This window comes from Salvelinus fontinalis, unplaced genomic scaffold (assembly GCF_029448725.1).
Source record: "Salvelinus fontinalis isolate EN_2023a unplaced genomic scaffold, ASM2944872v1 scaffold_0944, whole genome shotgun sequence".
In the NCBI taxonomy this organism is placed as follows: Eukaryota; Metazoa; Chordata; class Actinopteri; order Salmoniformes; family Salmonidae; genus Salvelinus; species Salvelinus fontinalis.
In genome coordinates, this window is record NW_026601153.1 from 1 (window position 1) to 20,641 (window position 20,641).

The 20,641-nt window shown below is 43.1% G+C and overlaps 2 protein-coding genes across 2 annotated transcripts in view; one reads left to right on the forward strand and one right to left on the reverse strand.

Annotated features, from left to right (window-relative positions):
• Nucleotides 1-7: 7 nt before the first annotated feature.
• LOC129847790 (oocyte zinc finger protein XlCOF8.4-like) lies at nt 8-8,015 on the reverse strand (the record flags this gene model as incomplete). Its single annotated transcript, XM_055915470.1, has 2 exons — nt 7,455-8,015; nt 8-223 (listed from the first exon to the last, which is right to left on the reverse strand). Coding segments are annotated over exons 1-2 (538 nt in total), but the record flags the coding sequence as incomplete, so codon positions are not given.
• An 8,156-nt stretch (nt 8,016-16,171) lies between these two features.
• The window catches only part of LOC129847791 (zinc finger protein 721-like), a 55,445-nt gene continuing 50,975 nt past the window's right edge, over nt 16,172-20,641 (forward strand). Inside the window, exon 1 of the mRNA XM_055915472.1 lies at nt 16,172-16,828. Within this exon, the coding sequence (XP_055771447.1) occupies nt 16,447-16,828 (382 nt within the window). The 5' untranslated portion in view covers nt 16,172-16,446. The remainder of the gene's footprint in view (nt 16,829-20,641) is intronic.

The window sequence follows — 20,641 nt, forward strand, 5'->3', positions numbered from 1 at the left end:
CCACAGCTATAAGGTTTCTCTCCTGTGTGTGTTCTCTGATGAATTTTAATGCCTGATGAGGTGAATCTCTTCCCACAGTCAGAGCGGCAGTGAGTTCTCCTCCCTGTGGGTCTCCGCTGGCGTTTATTGAGGTGTTCTGATCTGGAGAGACTCTTCTCTGCCTCTTCAGCATCTTGAAATTGTTGAGGCTCCCCAGATGATCCACAATAGTGAAGTATCTCTCCTGTGTGAACAACAAAGTCAGACAGATGATTAAAGGCCCACAACAGCGGAAATCCATTGTAAAAGGTGATGCTTAAAAAAATAAAAATAAAGGAGAGCCGCACACTCTTAAAGTTATTTGGTCTTAAAATGAGCAACAAGTTATATTTTTTCTTGTTTTCACATTAGTAGTAACATCGATGATTGTAGGCTAGAAATAAGTTATTCATGTTGTTGAAACTCTAAGCAGTGTGACAGATGACTTTTGGTCTCCAATATAGGCCCCTTTCTGTGTTTAATAAAATTGCGACACGAGGGCAAAGCACATACAATTTGATTGTAGAAACTCCTCCCTGCTAATGATGGATGTTATGGATGTAGTATATCTGGTAATGAGGAAACCACTAGTTATGGATGTAGTATATCTGGTAATGAGGAAACCACTAGTTATGGATGTAGTATATCTAGTAATGAGGAAACCACTAGTTATGGATGTAGTATATCTGCTAATGAGGAAACCACTAGTTATGGATGGAGTATATCTGGTAATGAGGAAACCACTAGTTATGGATGTAGTATATCTGGTAATGAGGAAACCACTAGTTATGGATGTAGTACATCTGGTAATGAGGAAACCACTAGTTATGGACGTAGTATATCTGCCTGGAGCAAAAATGGTGAGCAAAGATTTTAGTTTTTCACAATGTATTCTGAATGTTAATGGGGTAAAACTCAGGGGAGGAACCTCCATTTCCAGGTTGATTATGAGGACATTTCACACTACTTTGGATTATAATTGTAAGGCTTGTTTGAATGTCCTGCTTAATATAATGTTTGTGTCATCATCACAAATCAACCGCTTTGTATTTAAAAAACACTTCAAACAGTAAAATGCTCTTTGTCTAGCTTTTCCATCAACCTGACAATGAGATTTTGTACGCAGTTTGTCAAATTGGCCCGTAACTGCACCTAACAACAAATATACCTGTAATGAACAAAGAAGCACTTTGGTTGTTATTGCATGACATACACAGTGTACTCTAGGACCCATAACAACATAGACCTACTGTAGGACACATAACAATAGCATAGACCTACCGTAGGACCCATAACTTCACCTAACAACATAGACCTACTGTAGGACACATAACAATAGCATAGACCTACCGTAGGACCCATAACTTCACCTAACAACATAGACCTACTGTAGGACACATAACAATAGCATAGACCTACCGTAGGACCCATAACTTTACCTAACAACAACATAGACCTACCGTAGGACCCATAACATTACCAAACTACAAATAAAGGAAAATAGCTCTGTGTATTGTACAATAGCCTATCCATCAAGGAACAGTTCTCTACACATTATGAGCTAAGTATCTCTGTGTCCAAACAGACTAACGAGACCCTACTGTAAATCAAGCAGACAATAACATTATAAACATCAATTTGTTAGGTATTTTGGATCCAACGTGGAGCACGGCATAACTGTCTTTACCAGAGTAATGAATGAAGAAGCACTTTGGTTGTTGTTGCATGTCGTGATGTTTGTCATGTGACTGGAATTCAGAAAATGATTTCCTGGATCAGCTGATGATAGTTGAACATGTGACTGTAACTAAACAGCTACAGTATTAAGAATGATGTAGAACCACGTTAATGACAGTATCCATTTGGGTGTTGTCAATAAAGTTACGATTATTATTATTGAATTTATTTCAGCTTTATTTAACCAGGTAGGCCAGTTGAGAACAAGTTCTCATTTACAACTGTGACCTGGCCAAGATAAAGCAAAGCAGTGCGACAAAAACACAGAGTTACACGTGGGATAAACAAACGTATAGTCAATAACACAATAGAAAAATCTTTATACAGTGTGTGCAAATGGAGTACGGAGGTAAGGCAATAAATAGGCCATAGTAGCGAAGTAATTACAATTTAACAAATTAACACTGGAGTGATAGATGTGTAGATGATGATGTGCAAGTAGAAATTCTGGGGTGCAAAAGAGCAAAAAAAGTAAATAAAAACATGGGGATGAGGTAGGCAGTTGTATGAGCTATTTACAGATGGGCTGTGTACAGCTGCAGCGATTGGTGAGCTGCTCAGATAGCTGATGCTTAAAGTTAGTGAGGGAGATATAAGTCTCCAACTTCAGCGATTTTTGCATTTTGTTCCAGTCATTGGCAGCAGAGAACTGGAAGGAAAGGTGGCCAAAGAGGTGTTGGCTTTGGGGATGACCAGTGAGATATACCTCCTGGAGCGCGTGCTATGGGTGGGCGTTGCTATGGTGACCAGTGAGCTGAGTGAAGGCGGCCTAGCAAAGACTTATAGATGACCTGCAGCCAGTGGGTTTGGCAACGAATATGTAGCGAGGGCCAGCCGACTAGAGCATACAGGTCTCAGTGGTGGGTGGTATATGGGGCTTTGGTGACAAAACGGATGGCACTGTGATTTACTGGATGCAGTCTAAGGTAGTTTTACTTGCGTTTAAGAGCAGTTGGAGGCCACAGAAGGAGTGTTATATGGCATTGAAGCTCGTTTGGAGGTTTGTTAACACAGTGTCCAAAGAAGGGTCAGATGTATACGAAATAGCCCGGGAATTGAACCCTGTGGCACCCCCATAGAGACTGCCAAAGGTCCGGACAACAGGCCCTCCGATTTGACACACTGAATTCTATCAGAGAAGTAGTTGGTGAACCAGGTGAGGCAGTCATTTGAGAAACCAACCATTAATCTACACACAATAGAATCCTCATTAATCTACTCACAATATGATCCTCACTCATCTACACACAATAGAATCCTCATTCATCTACACACAATAGAATCCTCAATAATCTACACACAATAGAATCCTCAATAATTAACACAAATGTGAAAACAGGTAAAAAAATATATATACTTAGTTTTTTTCTGATGGTTAGGCTATCTTGTTTCAGAGGGGTGACATCAATAGCCCATAATGATAACAGATAAACAGAAATACCTTATTTACGTAAGTATTCAGACCCTTTGCTATGAGACTAGAAATTGCTTTCAGGTGCATCTTGTTTCCATTAATCATCCTTGAGATGTATCTACAACTTGTTCAGAGTCCACCTGTGGTAAATTCAATTGATTGGATATGATTTGGAAGGCACACACCTGTCTATATAAGGTCCCAGAGTTGACAGAGCATGTCAGAGAAAAAAACAAGCAATGAGGTCGAAGGAATTGTCCGTAGAGCTCCAAGACAGGAGTGTGTCGAGGCATAGATCTGGGGAAAGGTTCCCAAGAACACAGTGGCCTCCATCATTCATAAATGGAATACTCTTCCTAGAGCTCGTCACCCGGCCAAACTGAGCGATTGGGGGAGAAGGGCCTTGGTCAGGGAGGTGACCAAAATCCTGATGGTCACTCTGACAGAGCTGCAAAGTTCCTCTGTGGAGATGTGAGAACCTTCCAGAAGGACAACCATCTCTGCAGCACTCCACCAATCAGACATTTCTGGGAGAGTGGCCAGATGGAAACCACTCCTCAGTAAAAGGCACATGACAGACCACTTGGAGTTTGACAAAAGGCACCTTAACGACTCTCAGACCATGAGAAACAAGATTCTCTGGTCTGATGAAACCAAGATGGAACTCTTTGGCCTGAATGCCAAGAGTCACGTCTGGAGGAAACCTGGCACCATCCCTACGGTGAAGCATAGTGGTGGCAGAATCATGCTGTGGGATGTTTTTCAGCAGCATGGACTGGGAGACTAGTCAGGATGGAGGGAAATATTAACGGAGCAAAGTGCAGAGAGATCCTTGATGAAAGACCTGCTCCAGAGCGCTCAGGACCTCAGACTGGGGCAAAGGTTCGCCATCCAATAGGACAACGACCTTAAGCACACAGCCAAGACAACGCAGGAGTGGCTTCTGTAGAAGTCTCTAAATGTTCTTGAGTGACATAGCCAGAGCCCGGACTTGAGCCCGATCTAACATCTCTGGAGAGACCTGAAAATAGCTGTGCAGTGATGTTCCCCATCCAACCTGACAGAGCTAGAGAGGATCTGCAGAGAAGGATGGGAAAAACTCCCCAAATGCAGGTGTGCCAAATAAATTAGCTAAATGAAAGAGGGAAAACAATTTTTTAATCAATTTTAGAATAAGGCTTTAAAGTAACAAAAAGTGGAAAAAGTCAAGGGGTCTGAATACTTTCCCGAATGCACTGTATACAGCACCACCTCCACCATAAGCATTCCTGTCTTTTCTGTAGATGTTATATCCCTGTATTGCTACTGCTGGATCAAAGGAATTATCTCAGTGAGTTTCAGAGATGAACAGTAGAGTCCATTCCAAATTCAATAGGCAGACAAGTAAACAAAAACGTTTTCAAATAAAAACTATTCCAGAAAATGTCAAAGCGTATATAACGCCCGTCCAAGAGACTGTCGACCAATCGCGTTCACATTGTCATGCTGTGACACGCAGTTCCTAATTCTCACGAAAATCTAACTAAAAAATCTATCTAACATCTAATCTATCTTCAAAATCTTTTTAAAGTCAGGGTATAAGTCGAGAAACATGCCTATTTTCCTTGAAAATACGTAATGGTACGATTGCAAAGCTATACGATATTACAGAGAACAAGTTAAATATCTCTAATTATCTCTGAAAATATTTATAATGTTGTGCTTCTTGTTCACAGAGGTTAATTAATGCCAATGTACTTTTCTTTAAGCTGTTAATACAAATTGAAAGTAGTTTCCGATATCCTAATTTCTTAAAGTATTTCTGGTGATAGCAGGTGATAGTGATACACAAGCTAGGTCTATTTGAAACATTGCCATTCCATGGCAGCATTTACCAGCCACCAGGTTCAGATTTAAAACCCACGTAAAATATATTTAAAACCCAATTCTATTTTTGTCCAAAGTTAAGATATAAATTATTCAAACGGAACATAATTTATGCTGGTTATTATTTTAGGCTATTTTAGTTTTGGAGTCAAACAGGTTTGTTATTTTATTTCAGTTTACTAAACAGTTTTCCCCCAATTACTGTTTCTATATTAAGCATGGAGGTTCCCCTATCAACCAGTCAAGGTACTGGTGACAAAGCAGGACAGATGGGACAGACGGAACCCTTCTGTGGTAACAGACAGAGGCGATTTGTAATCAAATCTAATTCCCAGGAATGGGGTTCATATGAACCACAGAGACTGTGTGTGGGATAATAACATGGCCCTGTCCAACCCTGCTTGTTCCCTCGACTCCGCTACCAACCACCAATCTCCAACAGGGCCCTTAACCTGTATCACTAGACACCTCATAGTGAGCTACAGGTAGGAATCAGCAATGAATCACAATAATGAGACACCTCTGGGGAGGGATGTCAGCATCATTTAAATATATATATATAGTGTTTTATGACAAACCGTTTTTTACAAATCCGTCAAGACACCAACTTAGACTTTACTGTGAAATGCTTTACTTACAAGCCCTTAACCAACAGTGCAGTTCAAGAAGAAGAAAACGTTTACCAAGTAGACTAAAATAAAAAGTAATAATAAAAAGTAACACAATGAGAATAACGAGGCTATATACAGGGGGCACCGGTACTGAGTCAATGTGGAGGGTATATACAGGGGGCACCGGTACTGAGTCAATGTGGAGGGTATATACAGGGGGCACCGGTACTGAGTTAATGTGGAGGGTATATACAGGGGGCACCGGTACTGAGTCAATGTGGAGGCTATATACAGGGGGCACCGGTACTGAGTCAGTGTGGAGGCTATATACAGGGGGCACCGGTACTGAGTCAATGTGGAGGGTATATACAGGGGGCACCGGTACTGAGTCAGTGTGGAGGCTATATACAGGGGGCACCGGTACCGAGTCAGTGTGGAGACTATATACAGGGGGTACCGGTACAGAGTCAGTGTGGAGGCTATATACAGGGGGCACCGGTAGCGAGTCAGTGTGGAGGCTATATACAGGGGGCACCGGTACTGAGTCAATGTGGAGGGTATATACAGGGGGCACCGGTACTGAGTCAGTGTGGAGGCTATATACAGGGGGCACCGGTACCGAGTCAGTGTGGAGACTATATACAGGGGGTACCGGTACAGAGTCAGTGTGGAGGCTATATACAGGGGGCACCGGTAGCGAGTCAGTGTGCGGGGTTACAGGCTAGTTGCGGTAATCTGTAAATGAAGGTAGGGGAGTGTAGTGACTATGCATAGGTAACAAACAACCAGCGAGTAGCAGCAGTGCACAAAAGGGAGGGAGGTGGGGGGGGGGTCAATGTAAATTGTCCGGTGGTGATTTTACAGATTTCCTAGACTTGGCGCTGCGGTAGCAGAGAAAACAGTCTATGATTGGGTGACTGGAGTCTCTGACAATTTTGTGGGCTTTCCTCTGACACCGCCTATTATATAGGTCCTGGATGGCAGGAAGCTTGGCCACAGTGATGTACTGGGCCGTTCGCACTACCCTCTGTAGCGCCTTAGGGTCAGATGGCGAGCAGTTGCCACACCAGGTGAGGATCTGGGGACCCATGCCAAATCTTTTCAGTCTCCTGAGGGGGAAAAGGTTTTGTTGTGCCCTCTTCATGACTATCTTCGTATATACCCACGTGGGTGATTGAAAGATGAACTGAGGTCCACACTCCAGTCCAGTTGATGGTGGTAATGCACCTTAAAGTTGGTTTCCAACCGCCATATAAAGTCCAAAGAAGAAAAATAAGCCTAAAAGAAGGTGAAATTACGAGAAACTAATTTGGTTTACCGTTTGGGGTATTGCGACTGGTTACTTATTTTGATGTGATATGAAAGTATTGTGTGAAATTATTCTCAATTGATATGAGCGTACTCCCTGCCCGTTTCGGTAAAAAGCTGAGGGATGGGGCTGGAGAAATGAAACCATCCATGATATCAACATTATAGTTTTAACCATGTTTAGAGGATATACAGTGTTTGTTTATATTTACTTACAAACATTGGAGTAAAAAAAAGTATAAGTCCCAAAATGGATGTAACAACTACTGATTGCCCCTTTAAGACTACATATTGGGCTAATCTAATAGGAGATATTGAGGACTACAGTATTTCAGGCATTGTCATTAGATGCGTTTGATCACTTGTTAACGTTTTGTTGATGGTCCACTCTTGATGTTCTACACGTTACAGTGTAGCTTCAGCCATTTCTACAGAACAACATTACAGTGTAGAACCCCTTTACTGCATATTGGTTCAACGACTGCAGAGACGGTACTTACTTGTGTTAAACGGATCTCCAACCTCCTCTTCTTCCTCCAATGTGACAGTAATCTCCCCCTCCTCTTTCACACCAAAAACTACATCCTCCTCTTTCTCATCTTCCTCCTCTTTAACTCTGAACGCGTCTTCCTCTTCTTTCACTGAAACGTCTTTCTCTTCTTCTTTCACTGTAACAGCCTCACCCTCTACTTCTTGATTTACTGTGACATCCTCTTCTTCCTCCTCCTCTTTCACGTTAATGTTCAGCCACAGACCTCCTTTCTCCGTCCAGCAGACCTTATCCTCTTCTTTAACAGGAGGGGAGAAGTTTATGGAGCTCATGTTCGGGGATGTTAGCTAGCTAGCTATCATTAGCGACTAGCCCAGTGCTAACTTAACCAGCCAGCTACTATAGCTGACTAATACAAAATAACGTAATATTAAATAGGTTAACAAGTTGATACGACCTAAGTGTGTCGAAAACACAGCAGCTAATATACACCGAAAGCGTATAAATAGCTTGAATCTTACGGCTATGTTGGCTAGCAAGCGACCGAGGTGGTTGACGAGCTGTTTATGAAGAACCGTCCACTAGATTATACATCACGCTGGCAGCGTCGCCTGAAAGACGCACATCGCCGTCTGCTGACTGGAGGGGAAACGCAGTTGAGGATCATATTTTATTCTTAGACAAAGATTATTGTAAATGGATTTAAATAAATAATACCATTATATTGAGACATACAAAGACAGGAATGTGTTGATTGATTAGTGCGAATAAAAAATGTTTACCACAGCATATTAAAGGCAGTTTCATTAAGTTATATTACATCTAAATTAGCAGCTAGCTACTAATTAGCAGCTAGCTACTATAATGAACAGACTAGGTCTATACTGCTCCTACATGGTGTAACAATACATCATGTAGATGTATATAATGAACAGACTAGGTCTATACTGCTCCTACATGGTGTAACAATACATCATGTAGATGTATATAATGAACAGACTAGGTCTATACTGCTCCTACATGGTGTAACAATACATCATGTAGATGTATATAATGAACAGACTAGGTCTATACTGCTGCTACATTTTTGTATTATTATGTGTTATTTATTTCTTGTTTATTTAACCAGGTCGGCCAGTTGAGAACAAGTTCTCATTTTACAACTGCAACCTGGCCAAGATAAAACAAAGCAGTTTGACACACACAACAACACAGAGTTACACATGGAGTAAAACAAACATACAGTCAATAATACAGTAGAAAAATAAGTCTATATACAATGTGAGCAAATGAGGTGAGATAAGGGAGGTAAAGGCAAAACAAAGGCCATGGTGGCAAAGTAAATACAATATAGCAAGTAAAACACTGGAATGGTAGATTTGCAGTGGAAGAATGTGCAAAGTAGAGATATAAATAATGGGGTGCAAAGGAGCTTAAATAAATAAATAAATAAATACACTAGGGAAAGAGGTAGTTGTTTGGGCTAAATTATAGTTGGGCTATGTACAGGTGCAGTAATATGTGAGCTGCTCTGACAGCTGGTGCTGAAAGCTAGTGGGGGAGATAAGTGTTTCCCGTTTCAGAGATTTTTGTAGTTTGTTCGTATTAATGCAGATATTATGGACATTTTATTTAAAACATGTAATTAAACTATAATTGTAGCTCCTTTAATTTAGACCCAAAATGTATTTGCTATGTGTGCTATTGCCCGGCTATTAAAAGGAACAGGCGACTATTTGAGACTCAGCCTCAGAAATGTTTTGGTCACATGGAGTCAAGTGGTCACTAGATGTCTACGGTGCCAAAGAGAATTATAGTTGGGAGTGTTGGGAGTGTCCAGTGTGTTGATATAACGGTAATAATGTCACTTGGAATCAAGTGGTCACTAGATGTCTACGGCGCCAAAGAGATTTATAGTTGGGGGTGTTGAGTGTGTTGATATAACGGTAATAATGTCACATGGAATCAAGTGGTCACTAGATGTCTACGGTGCCAAAGAGAATTATAGTTGGGAGTGTTGGGAGTGTTAAGTGTGTTTATATAACGGTAAGGTCTGAATGCTTTCCGAATGCATTGTATATATAGGGGCAGTACTTAGTGACATCACTTCATGAAACAGGTGGTACAAATATATAACATAGATTCACAATATCAACATTCAATGTATCAAAATATATGACCAAGCTGGAAGTGGAAACGCCAGCCCAGCCACAATCCTAGAGGTTCACTGATGATCAACCTCCTCCTTCACATCTGACTCCTGATGATCAACCTCCTCCTTCACATCTGACTCCTGATGATCAACCTCCTCCTTCACATCTGACTCCTGATGATCAACCTCCTCCTTCACATCTGACTCCAGTGATCAATCCAGAGTGTCTTCTTTTTTGGGGAACCCCGATGGACGACGTCATCGAATAGGACGTCATCACCACCACCGCCCACAAGTTAATTGTCATTCAGGTTATCAATGGGAAGAACATTAGCAATATGTCCTGTCTGGTAACTTGTCTCGTTCAAAGGATTTACATTGGCAGGTGCACAGGGAGACACCCCATTAAAAAACTCAGTTGATCTTAAACTGCGGAAACACTTTTGGAAGTCTTTAACTGCATCAAAGTCTGTGGCCTGTGATGTTGGGACAAATGATGAGTCCCTTATTATACAAGAGACAAAATTCACAAATTCTACAGCACAACGGCAGAGTCATGTCTTCAGTGTAAAACTAACAATGACTCAATAATCCTTCTGGGAATGTTATGATGTCATAAAGTTATGGGCGGAGTTACAACGTTGGCTGTCAGAAGTACAGTTATACAATGTAAAATTACTTTTAATCTGTCTGTCTGTATATTTCAAAACATGGCATTTGAGGGTGCAGTGAGATACCCCACAGTTGGACGATACTTTTCTCATCAATTGTCTTAAATATTATACCTAATTAAAACCTGGAAATCAACCAATCCTCTGTTGTTAATTCAATAGAAAGGTCAAATGCTTTTTTTATCTAAAAGTTGAAAGTGACGGAGAGAAAAAAAATGGCGCTGATGAATGCGCTGGCTGTGTTCTAGTGGGTCTGGGCAGGTGTTATGTAGTTAATGGAGATGGAGGTGTGATGTAGTTAATGGAGATGGAGGTCTGTTCTAGTGGGTCTGGACAGGTGTGATGTAGTTAATGGAGATGGAGGTGTGTTCTAGTGGGTCTGGGCAGGTGTGATGTAGTTAATGGAGATGGAGGTGTGTTCTAGTGGGTCTGGGCAGGTGTGATGTAGTTAATGGAGATGGAGGTGTGTTCTAGTGGGTCTGGGCAGGTGTGATGTAGTTAATGGAGATGGAGGTGTGTTCTAGTGGGTCAGGTGTGATGTAGTTAATGGGGATGGAGGTGTGTTCTAGTGGGTCTGGGCAGGTGTGATGTAGTTAATGGAGATGGAGGTGTGTTCTAGTGGGTCTGGGCAGGTGTGATGTAGTTAATGGAGATGAAGGTGTGTTCTAGTGGGTCTGGGCAGGTGTGATGTAGTTAATGGAGATGGAGGTGTGTTCTAGTGGGTCAGGTGTGATGTAGTTAATGGGGATGGAGGTGTGTTCTAGTGGGTCTGGGCAGGTGTGATGTAGTTAATGGAGATGGAGGTGTGTTCTAGTGGGTCTGGGCAGGTGTGATGTAGTTAATGGAGATGAAGGTGTGTTCTAGTGGGTCTGGGCAGGTGTGATGTAGTTAATGGAGGCGTGTTCTAAAAAAACTTCCTGAAGCATTGATGCTTTCCAGCCAATTGTATCAAAAATAGGTTCATTACTCAAGGCTTTGAGCGACACAGAATTTAGAACAGACACATTTTATAGATGACGTCCGTAGCAGCGTAGCCATTATGTCATATATTAAACCTTTATGTCTTCTTCTAAACCACTGGCCTTGATCGAGAGCATCAAATCCATTCTGCATTGTGGGTAAATTGACTGGCTGACTGATTTATAAATAATAATGAGTAGTTATTTATGATGTATAGTGATTTGCAGTGTCAAACCAAACCAATCAACACACTGCTTTCAATTATTGTTTAGTGATTTGGACGCATGAAAACGTAACAAAAAAAACATAAAGGAGCAAGCAGGTTGATTTCTGCATGCAGACCCTGGTATATCAGCAGACTGCATACAAACCTAACTGCATCCCCAGGCCCTGGTATATCACCAGACTGCATACAAACCTAACTGCATCCCCAGTCCCTGGTATATCACCAGACTGCATACAAACCTAACTGCATCCATAGTCCCTGGTATATCACCAGACTGCATACAAACCTAACTACATCCATAGTCCCTGGTATATCACCAGACTGCATACAAACCTAACTGCATCCATAGTCCCTGGTATATCACCAGACTGCATACAAACCTAACTACATGCATAGTCCCTGGTATATCACCAGACTGCATACAAACCTAACTGCATGAATAGTCCCTGGTATATCACCAGACTGCATACAAACCTAACTGCATCCATAGTCCCTGGTATATCACCAGACTGCATACAAACCTAACTGCATCCCCAGTCCCTGGTATATCACCAGACTGCAATACAAACCTAACTGCATGCATAGTCCCTGGTATATCACCAGATTGTACAAACCTAACTGTATCACCAGTCCCTGGTATATCACCAGACTGCATACACACTTAACTGCATCTAAAATAACTAAAATATGACTGCAGATCAGAAGAGCAGAGACACACAGAATGATGGCAGGGAAAATCCCCAACATCCAAAATAGATAGATTCCATGAGGGTGAAATAAAGCTTCCTGAAGCATTGACGCATTACAGCCAATAGTCTCAAAAATAGGTTCATTACTCAAGGCTTTGAGCAAAACAGAATTTAGAACAGCCAAATTATTATTATTTATGTCATTATTATTATTATTATTATTATTATTATTATTATTATTATTATTATAGATGACGTCCCACACCGTAGCAGCATAGCCTTTATGTCATTATTATAGATGACGTCCCACACCGTAGCAGCATAGCCTTTATGTCATTATTATAGATGACATCCCACACCGTAGCAGCATAGCCTTTATGTCATTATTATAGATGACATCCCACACCGTAGCAGCATAGCCTTTATGTCATTATTATAGATGACATCCCACACCGTAGCAGCATAGCCTTTATGTCATTATTATAGATGACGTCCCACACCGTAGCAGCATAGCCTTTATGTCATTATTATAGATGACGTCCCACACCGTAGCAGCATAGCCTTTATGTCATTATTATAGATGACATCCCACACCGTAGCACGTAGCAGCATAGCCTTTATGTCATTATTATAGATGACGTCCCACACCGTAGCAGCATAGCCTTTATGTCATTATTATAGATGACATCCCACACCGTAGCAGCATAGCCTTTATGTCATTATTATAGATGACAACCCACACCGTAGCACGTAGCAGCATAGCCTTTATGTCATTATTATAGATGACGTCCCACACCGTAGCAGCATAGCCTTTATGTCATTATTATAGATGACGTCCCACACCGTAGCAGCATAGCCTTTATGTCATTATTATAGATGACATCCCACACCGTAGCAGCATAGCCTTTATGTCATTATTATAGATGACATCCCACACCGTAGCAGCATAGCCTTTATGTCATTATTATAGATGACATCCCACACCGTAGCAGCATAGCCTTTATGTCATTATTATAGATGACGTCCCACACCGTAGCAGCATAGCCTTTATGTCATTATTATAGATGACGTCCCACACCGTAGCAGCATAGCCTTTATGTCATTATTATAGATGACATCCCACACCGTAGCACGTAGCAGCATAGCCTTTATGTCATTATTATAGATGACGTCCCACACCGTAGCAGCATAGCCTTTATGTCATTATTATAGATGACATCCCACACCGTAGCAGCATAGCCTTTATGTCATTATTATAGATGACAACCCACACCGTAGCACGTAGCAGCATAGCCTTTATGTCATTATTATAGATGACGTCCCACACCGTAGCAGCATAGCCTTTATGTCATTATTATAGATGACGTCCCACACCGTAGCAGCATAGCCTTTATGTCATTATTATAGATGACATCCCACACCGTAGCAGCATAGCCTTTATGTCATTATTATAGATGACAACCCACACCGTAGCAGCATAGCCTTAATGTCATTATTATAGATGACATCCCACACCGTAGCAGCATAGCCTTTATGTCATTATTATAGATGACATCCCACACCGTAGCAGCATAGCCTTTATGTCATTATTATAGATGACGTCCCACACCGCAGCTGCATAGCCTTTATGTCATTATTATAGATGACATCCCACATCGTAGCACGTAGCAGCATAACCTATATGTCATTATTATAGATGACATCCCACACCGTAGCAGCATAGCCTTTATGTCATTATTATAGATGACGTCCCACACCGTAGCAGCATAGCCTTTATGTCATTATTATAGATGACATCCCACACCGTAGCAGCATAGCCTTTATGTCATTATTATAGATGACATCACACACCGTAGCAGCATAGCCTTTATGTCATTATTATAGATGACGTCCCACACCGTAGCAGCATAGCCTTTATGTCATTATTATAGATGACGTCCCACACCGTAGCAGCATAGCCTTTATGTCATTATTATAGATGACATCCCACACCGTAGCACGTAGCAGCATAGCCTTTATGTCATTATTATAGACGACATCCCACACCGTAGCAGCATAGCCTTTATGTCATTATTATAGATGACATCCCACACCGTAGCAGCATAGCCTTTATGTCATTATTATAGATGACATCCCACACCGTAGCACGTAGCAGCATAGCCTTTATGTCATTATTATAGATGACATCCCACACCGTAGCAGCATAGCCTTTATGTTATTATTATAGATGACATCCCACACCGTAGCAGCATAGCCTTTATGTCATTATTATAGATGACGTCCCACATCGTAGCAGCATAGCCTTTATGTCATTATTATAGATGACGTCCCACACCGTAGCACGTAGCGGCGTAGCCTTTATGTCATTTACTAAACCACTGGCCGTGTTTGAGAGCATCAAATCCATGCTGCATTGTGGGTAAATGGTGACTGGCTGACTGATTTATAAATAATAATGAGTAGTTATTTATGATGTAAGGTGATTTGTAGATCAGTCAGTCGCCTGCAGTGTCGAACCAGCCCAATACCAAACCAATCAGGTGGTTGTTTGATGAAATGAATCTCCAGACGTCATTGATGACGTGCTGCTGATAAAGTGATACAGGCATCAACACAAAAAAAGTTTACTGCTTTCAATGCAATGATTCAATTCAATTCAATGGTACCTCCGGTATCAAACATAACATCCATATTGAAAAGTTGACAAAACAAAAAGGAGCAAGCAGGTTGATTTCCTCTGTCATTTTGAGCCCACGGCAAGAAGTCACCAGAGCCCACCGTGCTAACGGGTTCCCACTAGACAACACAACCACACAGTTAATGAAAAGCATGAGGTGAAGCTTGAGCTAGACATCAACCTATCGAGCTAGTGTGACCTTCCTGGTCTCTCAAGTCAGTGAGTCAACACAGGAAGGAGCAATGGATGGATAGTTCATTTATTTCCAAAGCTGCAATGATGGGACACACACAGTATGGATGAATGATCAGTAGTGACGGGATATAAATAGCACTCCCACAGCAATTCTACATTAATCTGCCCTATAATATACTAACAAAAAAACAATTGAAATGTCTATCAAAGTTATTGTGATCGTATAGTGGATTTAACCATTCCTAATAATTCCTAATTTACTATAATAAATTAATCAAATGTTTACATGTGTCTCATATTCACTCCATCAGAATAAACTGTCATCTATTTTACTATCAAAATATATTAAATTAACCTGGAAAATGACTAAATGTCTCCCTCTGGTGGTGAAGAAGTATAATACACCTAAACTAACAAAACCGGGCTAATAAACTGGCTGGTGTTCATGAGTTTATAAAACATGTACTTTATACATATGTCATAAATTACCTGCATTGATGAGACACACAGTGTGGATGAATGATCAGTAGTCGACAGGGTAAAAATAGCACTCCTAAAGAAGATGCATTTTCCAGTTAGATACCAACCTGAAAGAGGGAACTTTAGCATAAAACCCACATGGAAAACTGAGATGTGGCAAATAACATATAAAGAGAGGCTTATTTAACGCCAAACCAACAACAATAGTTACTAAAACATAAATTGCTAATGTATGATTTAAAAGGTGGATTTTATGATGTAATGTCAACTTTATATATTTCTATCCCGGGACTATTCAATTTTGAACTCACCCACAGCAATTCTCCATAAATCTGCTGTGGATTACCCGGAATCCCGAAATAAATTAATACATATGTGATAATTCAAAAACATAACTGGTTGTGTTTATAGGGAACCAGATCGTGAACACAACTAAGTTACTAAGTCTTTAACCACACTGTATTGTTACACTGGTGAGTAAAAACTCATGCTTCCTACACTAACTTTTTGTCTGAACATTATAATATATATTTTACGTCACACTAGCGTCATTGTCTTAAAGTTGCACATCTCCAGGTTCAGACTGAGCGTTACTTACACTCCAGTTAGCCGATGGCGGTGTGCGATTTTAAGGCAATGCTGTTAGTGTGTCGTATAATCTAGTGGACGGAACGCAATGCTGTTAGTGTGACGTATAATCTAGTGGACGGAACGCTTCTTTCAGCAGCAGCAACAGTTAGTCAGCCACCTCGGTAGCTTGCTAAACAAAATAGCCGAACCCATAAAACTCTTTAGACGCTTTAGTGTATATAAGCCACTGTGTTTTAAACCCTCTTCTGTCGTCTAGTTAGTTAGTTATCCTATTTCATTTCATATTTACGGTGTTGTTGTTATTATTCAGCTGGCGGGCTGGTTAAGTTAGCATTAGCCTAGTTACCTAGCATCTCCGACCATGAGTTCACTAAATTACTCTCTTCCTGCTGAAGAAGAGACGGTCTGCTGGACGGAGAAAGAAGCTCTCATCAAAGAGGAGGAGGAAGAGAAGGATGTTACAATACAAAAACAAGTAGAGGGTGAGGCTGTTACATGGAAAGAAGAAGAGGAAGACGCGTTCAGAGTGAAAGAGGAGGAGGATGTTACAGTAAAAGATGAGGAGGATTCACTTTTTGAAGTGAAAGCGGAGGAGGGGGAGAATACGGTCTCATCGGAAGAAGAGGAGGAGGAAACTGGATATCTGGGCCCGATTTCCCAAACGCAATTTAAGGCATCCAGTGGTTCTAAAGATGAACTTAGCCATAAGATGGTTTTGAGAAACCGGGCCGTGATTACCACTGGTAAGTACTGTCTTAAAAACAGAGGTACAAACTCTGCAGTTGTTGAACTGATGTTTGGTGTTAAAGGGGAAATCTGCAATTGCTACATCCATATTTTGACTTTTAAATGATTTATTTATAGCCATTGATTCTTGGAGAATATAACACATGCCTCATGAGCTTAGTTCAACTGTTGTACCCCATCAGAACCCAAAATAAGTTTTTTTTACTCCAATGTTTAGAAACAATGTAAATCAACACTGTATAGCCTCAACATGGTTAACTATAATGTTGATATCATGGATGGTCAGTCCTTTCATCCATAGGTCTGTCTATGAATTTGAGAGTAGTTACATTTCTCCAGGCCCATCATCATCTTATTACCAAAACAGTGGTGGAATGAGAGCTTTGTTATTGTTTCAACTGCAGGTTGGTTGATTGATGTGTGGCTTTTTAAAGGGACAACTTAGTATTTAAACAGGAACAAAATGGCTGCCAAGAGACTTGGTTTGGTAAACAGCTGAGGGATGGGGCTGGAGAAATGTAACCACTCTCAAATTCATAGAGAAAGCTATTGTATCAACCGTAACCTAACACCTAGAGATCTCGTCAAGAAGTTCAGACATCTTGGTGTAACAGTATAAGGTGTTGGCTTGACAGTCACTAGACCCAGGTTTGAGTACAGCTCAGGGCAACCCCCTGAATTCACTACACTATGAATACAAGGACTGGCCATGCATGATGTCATAATGACAGTTTAACCAGATTTCTAGGCTATATATTATATTCTAGAGTTCATCCATGATGTCATAATGATAGTTTAACCAGGTTTCTAGGATATATAGTATATTCTAGAATTGCCAGTGAAGATTTCCTGTGAAGGCAAGTTATTAGAGCTGTTCATAAGTCATTGTATAATATTCAGCCAATTTTTTGTCATGTCTTTACATTAAAGGCAAGACATACCTAGATGCAATTACATTCATGAATTGGTTTGAAACCTTTGTTTTAAACCCTTCTCAAAGTTGGTGCCTTGATGGATTTGTAAAAAATGGTTTATCATGAAACACTGTTTTTTAAATTTATTTAAATGTAACCTTTATTTAACTAGGCAAGTCAGTTAAGAACAAATTCTTATTTACAATGACTGCCTACACCGGACGATGCTGGGCCAATTGTGCGCCGCCCTATGGGACTCCCAATCACGGCCGGTTGTGATACAGTCTGGATTTGATCCAGGGTGTCTGTAGTGGCGCCTCAAGCACTGAGATGCAGTGTCCGCTGCGCCACTCGGGAGCCCCAAAATCATGTTCTAGTGCTGTCCCCAACTAAAATACATCTTGGTCAACCAAGAGTCATTTGTTCTTTCTACCAATCGCCCCATGTGTTTTTATAAAATCAAATATACGTACTGAACTTGTCTGATGCTTTAAGCATTCTGTTGGATCAAATAATTAAGACACACAAATGACTCGAAGTCATAACCAGAGGGAGCCGCTCGTCAACACAACCCGACCAGAGGGAGCCGCTCGTCAACACAACCTGACTAGAGGGAGCCGCTCGTCAACGCAACCTGACTAGAGGGAGCCGCTCGTCAGCGCAACCCGACCAGAGGGAGCCGGTCGTCAGCGTAACCCGACCAGGGGGAGCCGGTCGTCAGCGTAACCCGACCAGGGGGAGCCGGTCGTCAGCGTAACCCGACCAGGGGGAGCCGGTCGTCAGCGTAACCCGACCAGGGGGAGCCGGTCGTCAGCGTAACCCGACCAGAGGGAGCCGGTCGTCAGCGCAACCCGACCAGAGGGAGCCGGTCGTCAGCGCAACCCGACCAGAGGGAGCCGGTCGTCAGCGCAACCCGACCAGAGGGAGCCGGTCGTCAGCGCAACCCGACCAGAGGGAGCCGGTCGTCAGCGCAACCCGACCAGAGGGAGCCGGTCGTCAGCGCAACCCGACCAGAGGGAGCCGGTCGTCAGCGCAACCCGACCAGAGGGAGCCGGTCGTCAGCGCAACCCGACCAGAGGGAGCCGGTCGTCAGCGCAACCCGACCAGAGGGAGCCGGTCGTCAGCGCAACCCGACCAGAGGGAGCCGGTCGTCAGCGCAACCCGACCAGAGGGAGCCGGTCGTCAGCGCAACCCGACCAGAGGGAGCCGGTCGTCAGCGCAACCCGACCAGAGGGAGCCGGTCGTCAGCGCAACCCGACCAGAGGGAGCCGGTCGTCAGCGCAACCCGACCAGAGGGAGCCGGTCGTCAGCGCAACCCGACCAGAGGGAGCCGGTCGTCAGCGCAACCCGACCAGAGGGAGCCGGTCGTCAGCGCAACCCGACCAGAGGGAGCCGGTCGTCAGCGCAACCCGACCAGAGGGAGCCGGTCGTCAGCGCAACCCGACCAGAGGGAGCCGGTCGTCAGCGCAACCCGACCAGAGGGAGCCGGTCGTCAGCGCAACCCGACCAGAGGGAGCCGGTCGTCAGCGCAACCCGACCAGAGGGAGCCGGTCGTCAGCGCAACCCGACCAGAGGGAGCCGGTCGTCAGCGCAACCCGACCAGAGGGAGCCGGTCGTCAGCGCAACCCGACCAGAGGGAGCCGGTCGTCAGCGCAACCCGACCAGAGGGAGCCGGTCGTCAGCGCAACCCGACCAGAGGGAGCCGGTCGTCAGCGCAACCCGACCAGAGGGAGCCGGTCGTCAGCGCAACCCGACCAGAGGGAGCCGGTCGTCAGCGCAACCCGACCAGAGGGAGCCGGTCGTCAGCGCAACCCGACCAGAGGGAGCCGGTCGTCAGCGCAACCCGACCAGAGGGAGCCGGTCGTCAGCGCAACCCGACCAGAGGGAGCCGGTCGTCAGCGCAACCCGACCAGAGGGAGCCGGTCGTCAGCGCAACCCGACCAGAGGGAGCCGGTCGTCAGCGCAACCCGACCAGAGGGAGCCGGTCGTCAGCGCAACCCGACCAGAGGGAGCCGGTCGTCAGCGCAACCCGACCAGAGGGAGCCGGTCGTCAGCGCAACCCGACCAGAGGGAGCCGGTCGTCAGCGCAACCCGACCAGAGGGAGCCGGTCGTCAGCGCAACCCGACCAGACGGATTCGCCCCTCCGCTGCTGGACTTCGTAAATTCTGTCGTTCTGCTACTTAAGTTTTCAGTAGTAGACTAATAGTCTACAGATAGATAGACTATTTCAAACAAAAGACAATGAATAAATTGACAACTGACGCATCTTGTAGGATCACGTCTGGGTGGTCTGCAGGGGGCTGTTTCATTTAGTATCCGTTTGGATCGGCATCGGGAATGATTGTATTTCCCCATAGTATGTTGTACCGAAGTTGAATGACTGAAAGGGAGTGTAACTTTGATTATAATTGCACTTCCCTGAAGGAGGGAAATGAGGTACAACACCTGTTTGTCCCCGCCCTTTCCTGTGTCGGTGAAGAGCGGTATTAAAGAGCAGAATAAATCCAAGCCTCTCATCACCTGTGGGTGGTGGGGCTTCCGGCAAGGCGTGGATTTGATCGTATGTTGTACCTAGTTTCCCTCCTTCAGGGAACAGTAGTTATAGTCATAACGTTACGCTTGTCATATGATGAACTTCAACTTAAATACGGGATATTGCTGTCGGACAATTTTTTTGTATTCTGAAATGCACTCGAACTACGTATCATTTAGTGGCTCCTTATGTTACGCTGTGAAAACAGTTTTCATGGGCACAGAAATCCTAAATAATTTCAGAGTTTGATAAATCCAATGGTTTTTAACTGAGTCATTTTATAATCCAAGATGGCGTGTAGCAGTAAGACGTGTTTGTTGTTGTAAATGTTATCTTTTTTTGTATATATTGCAATATATTT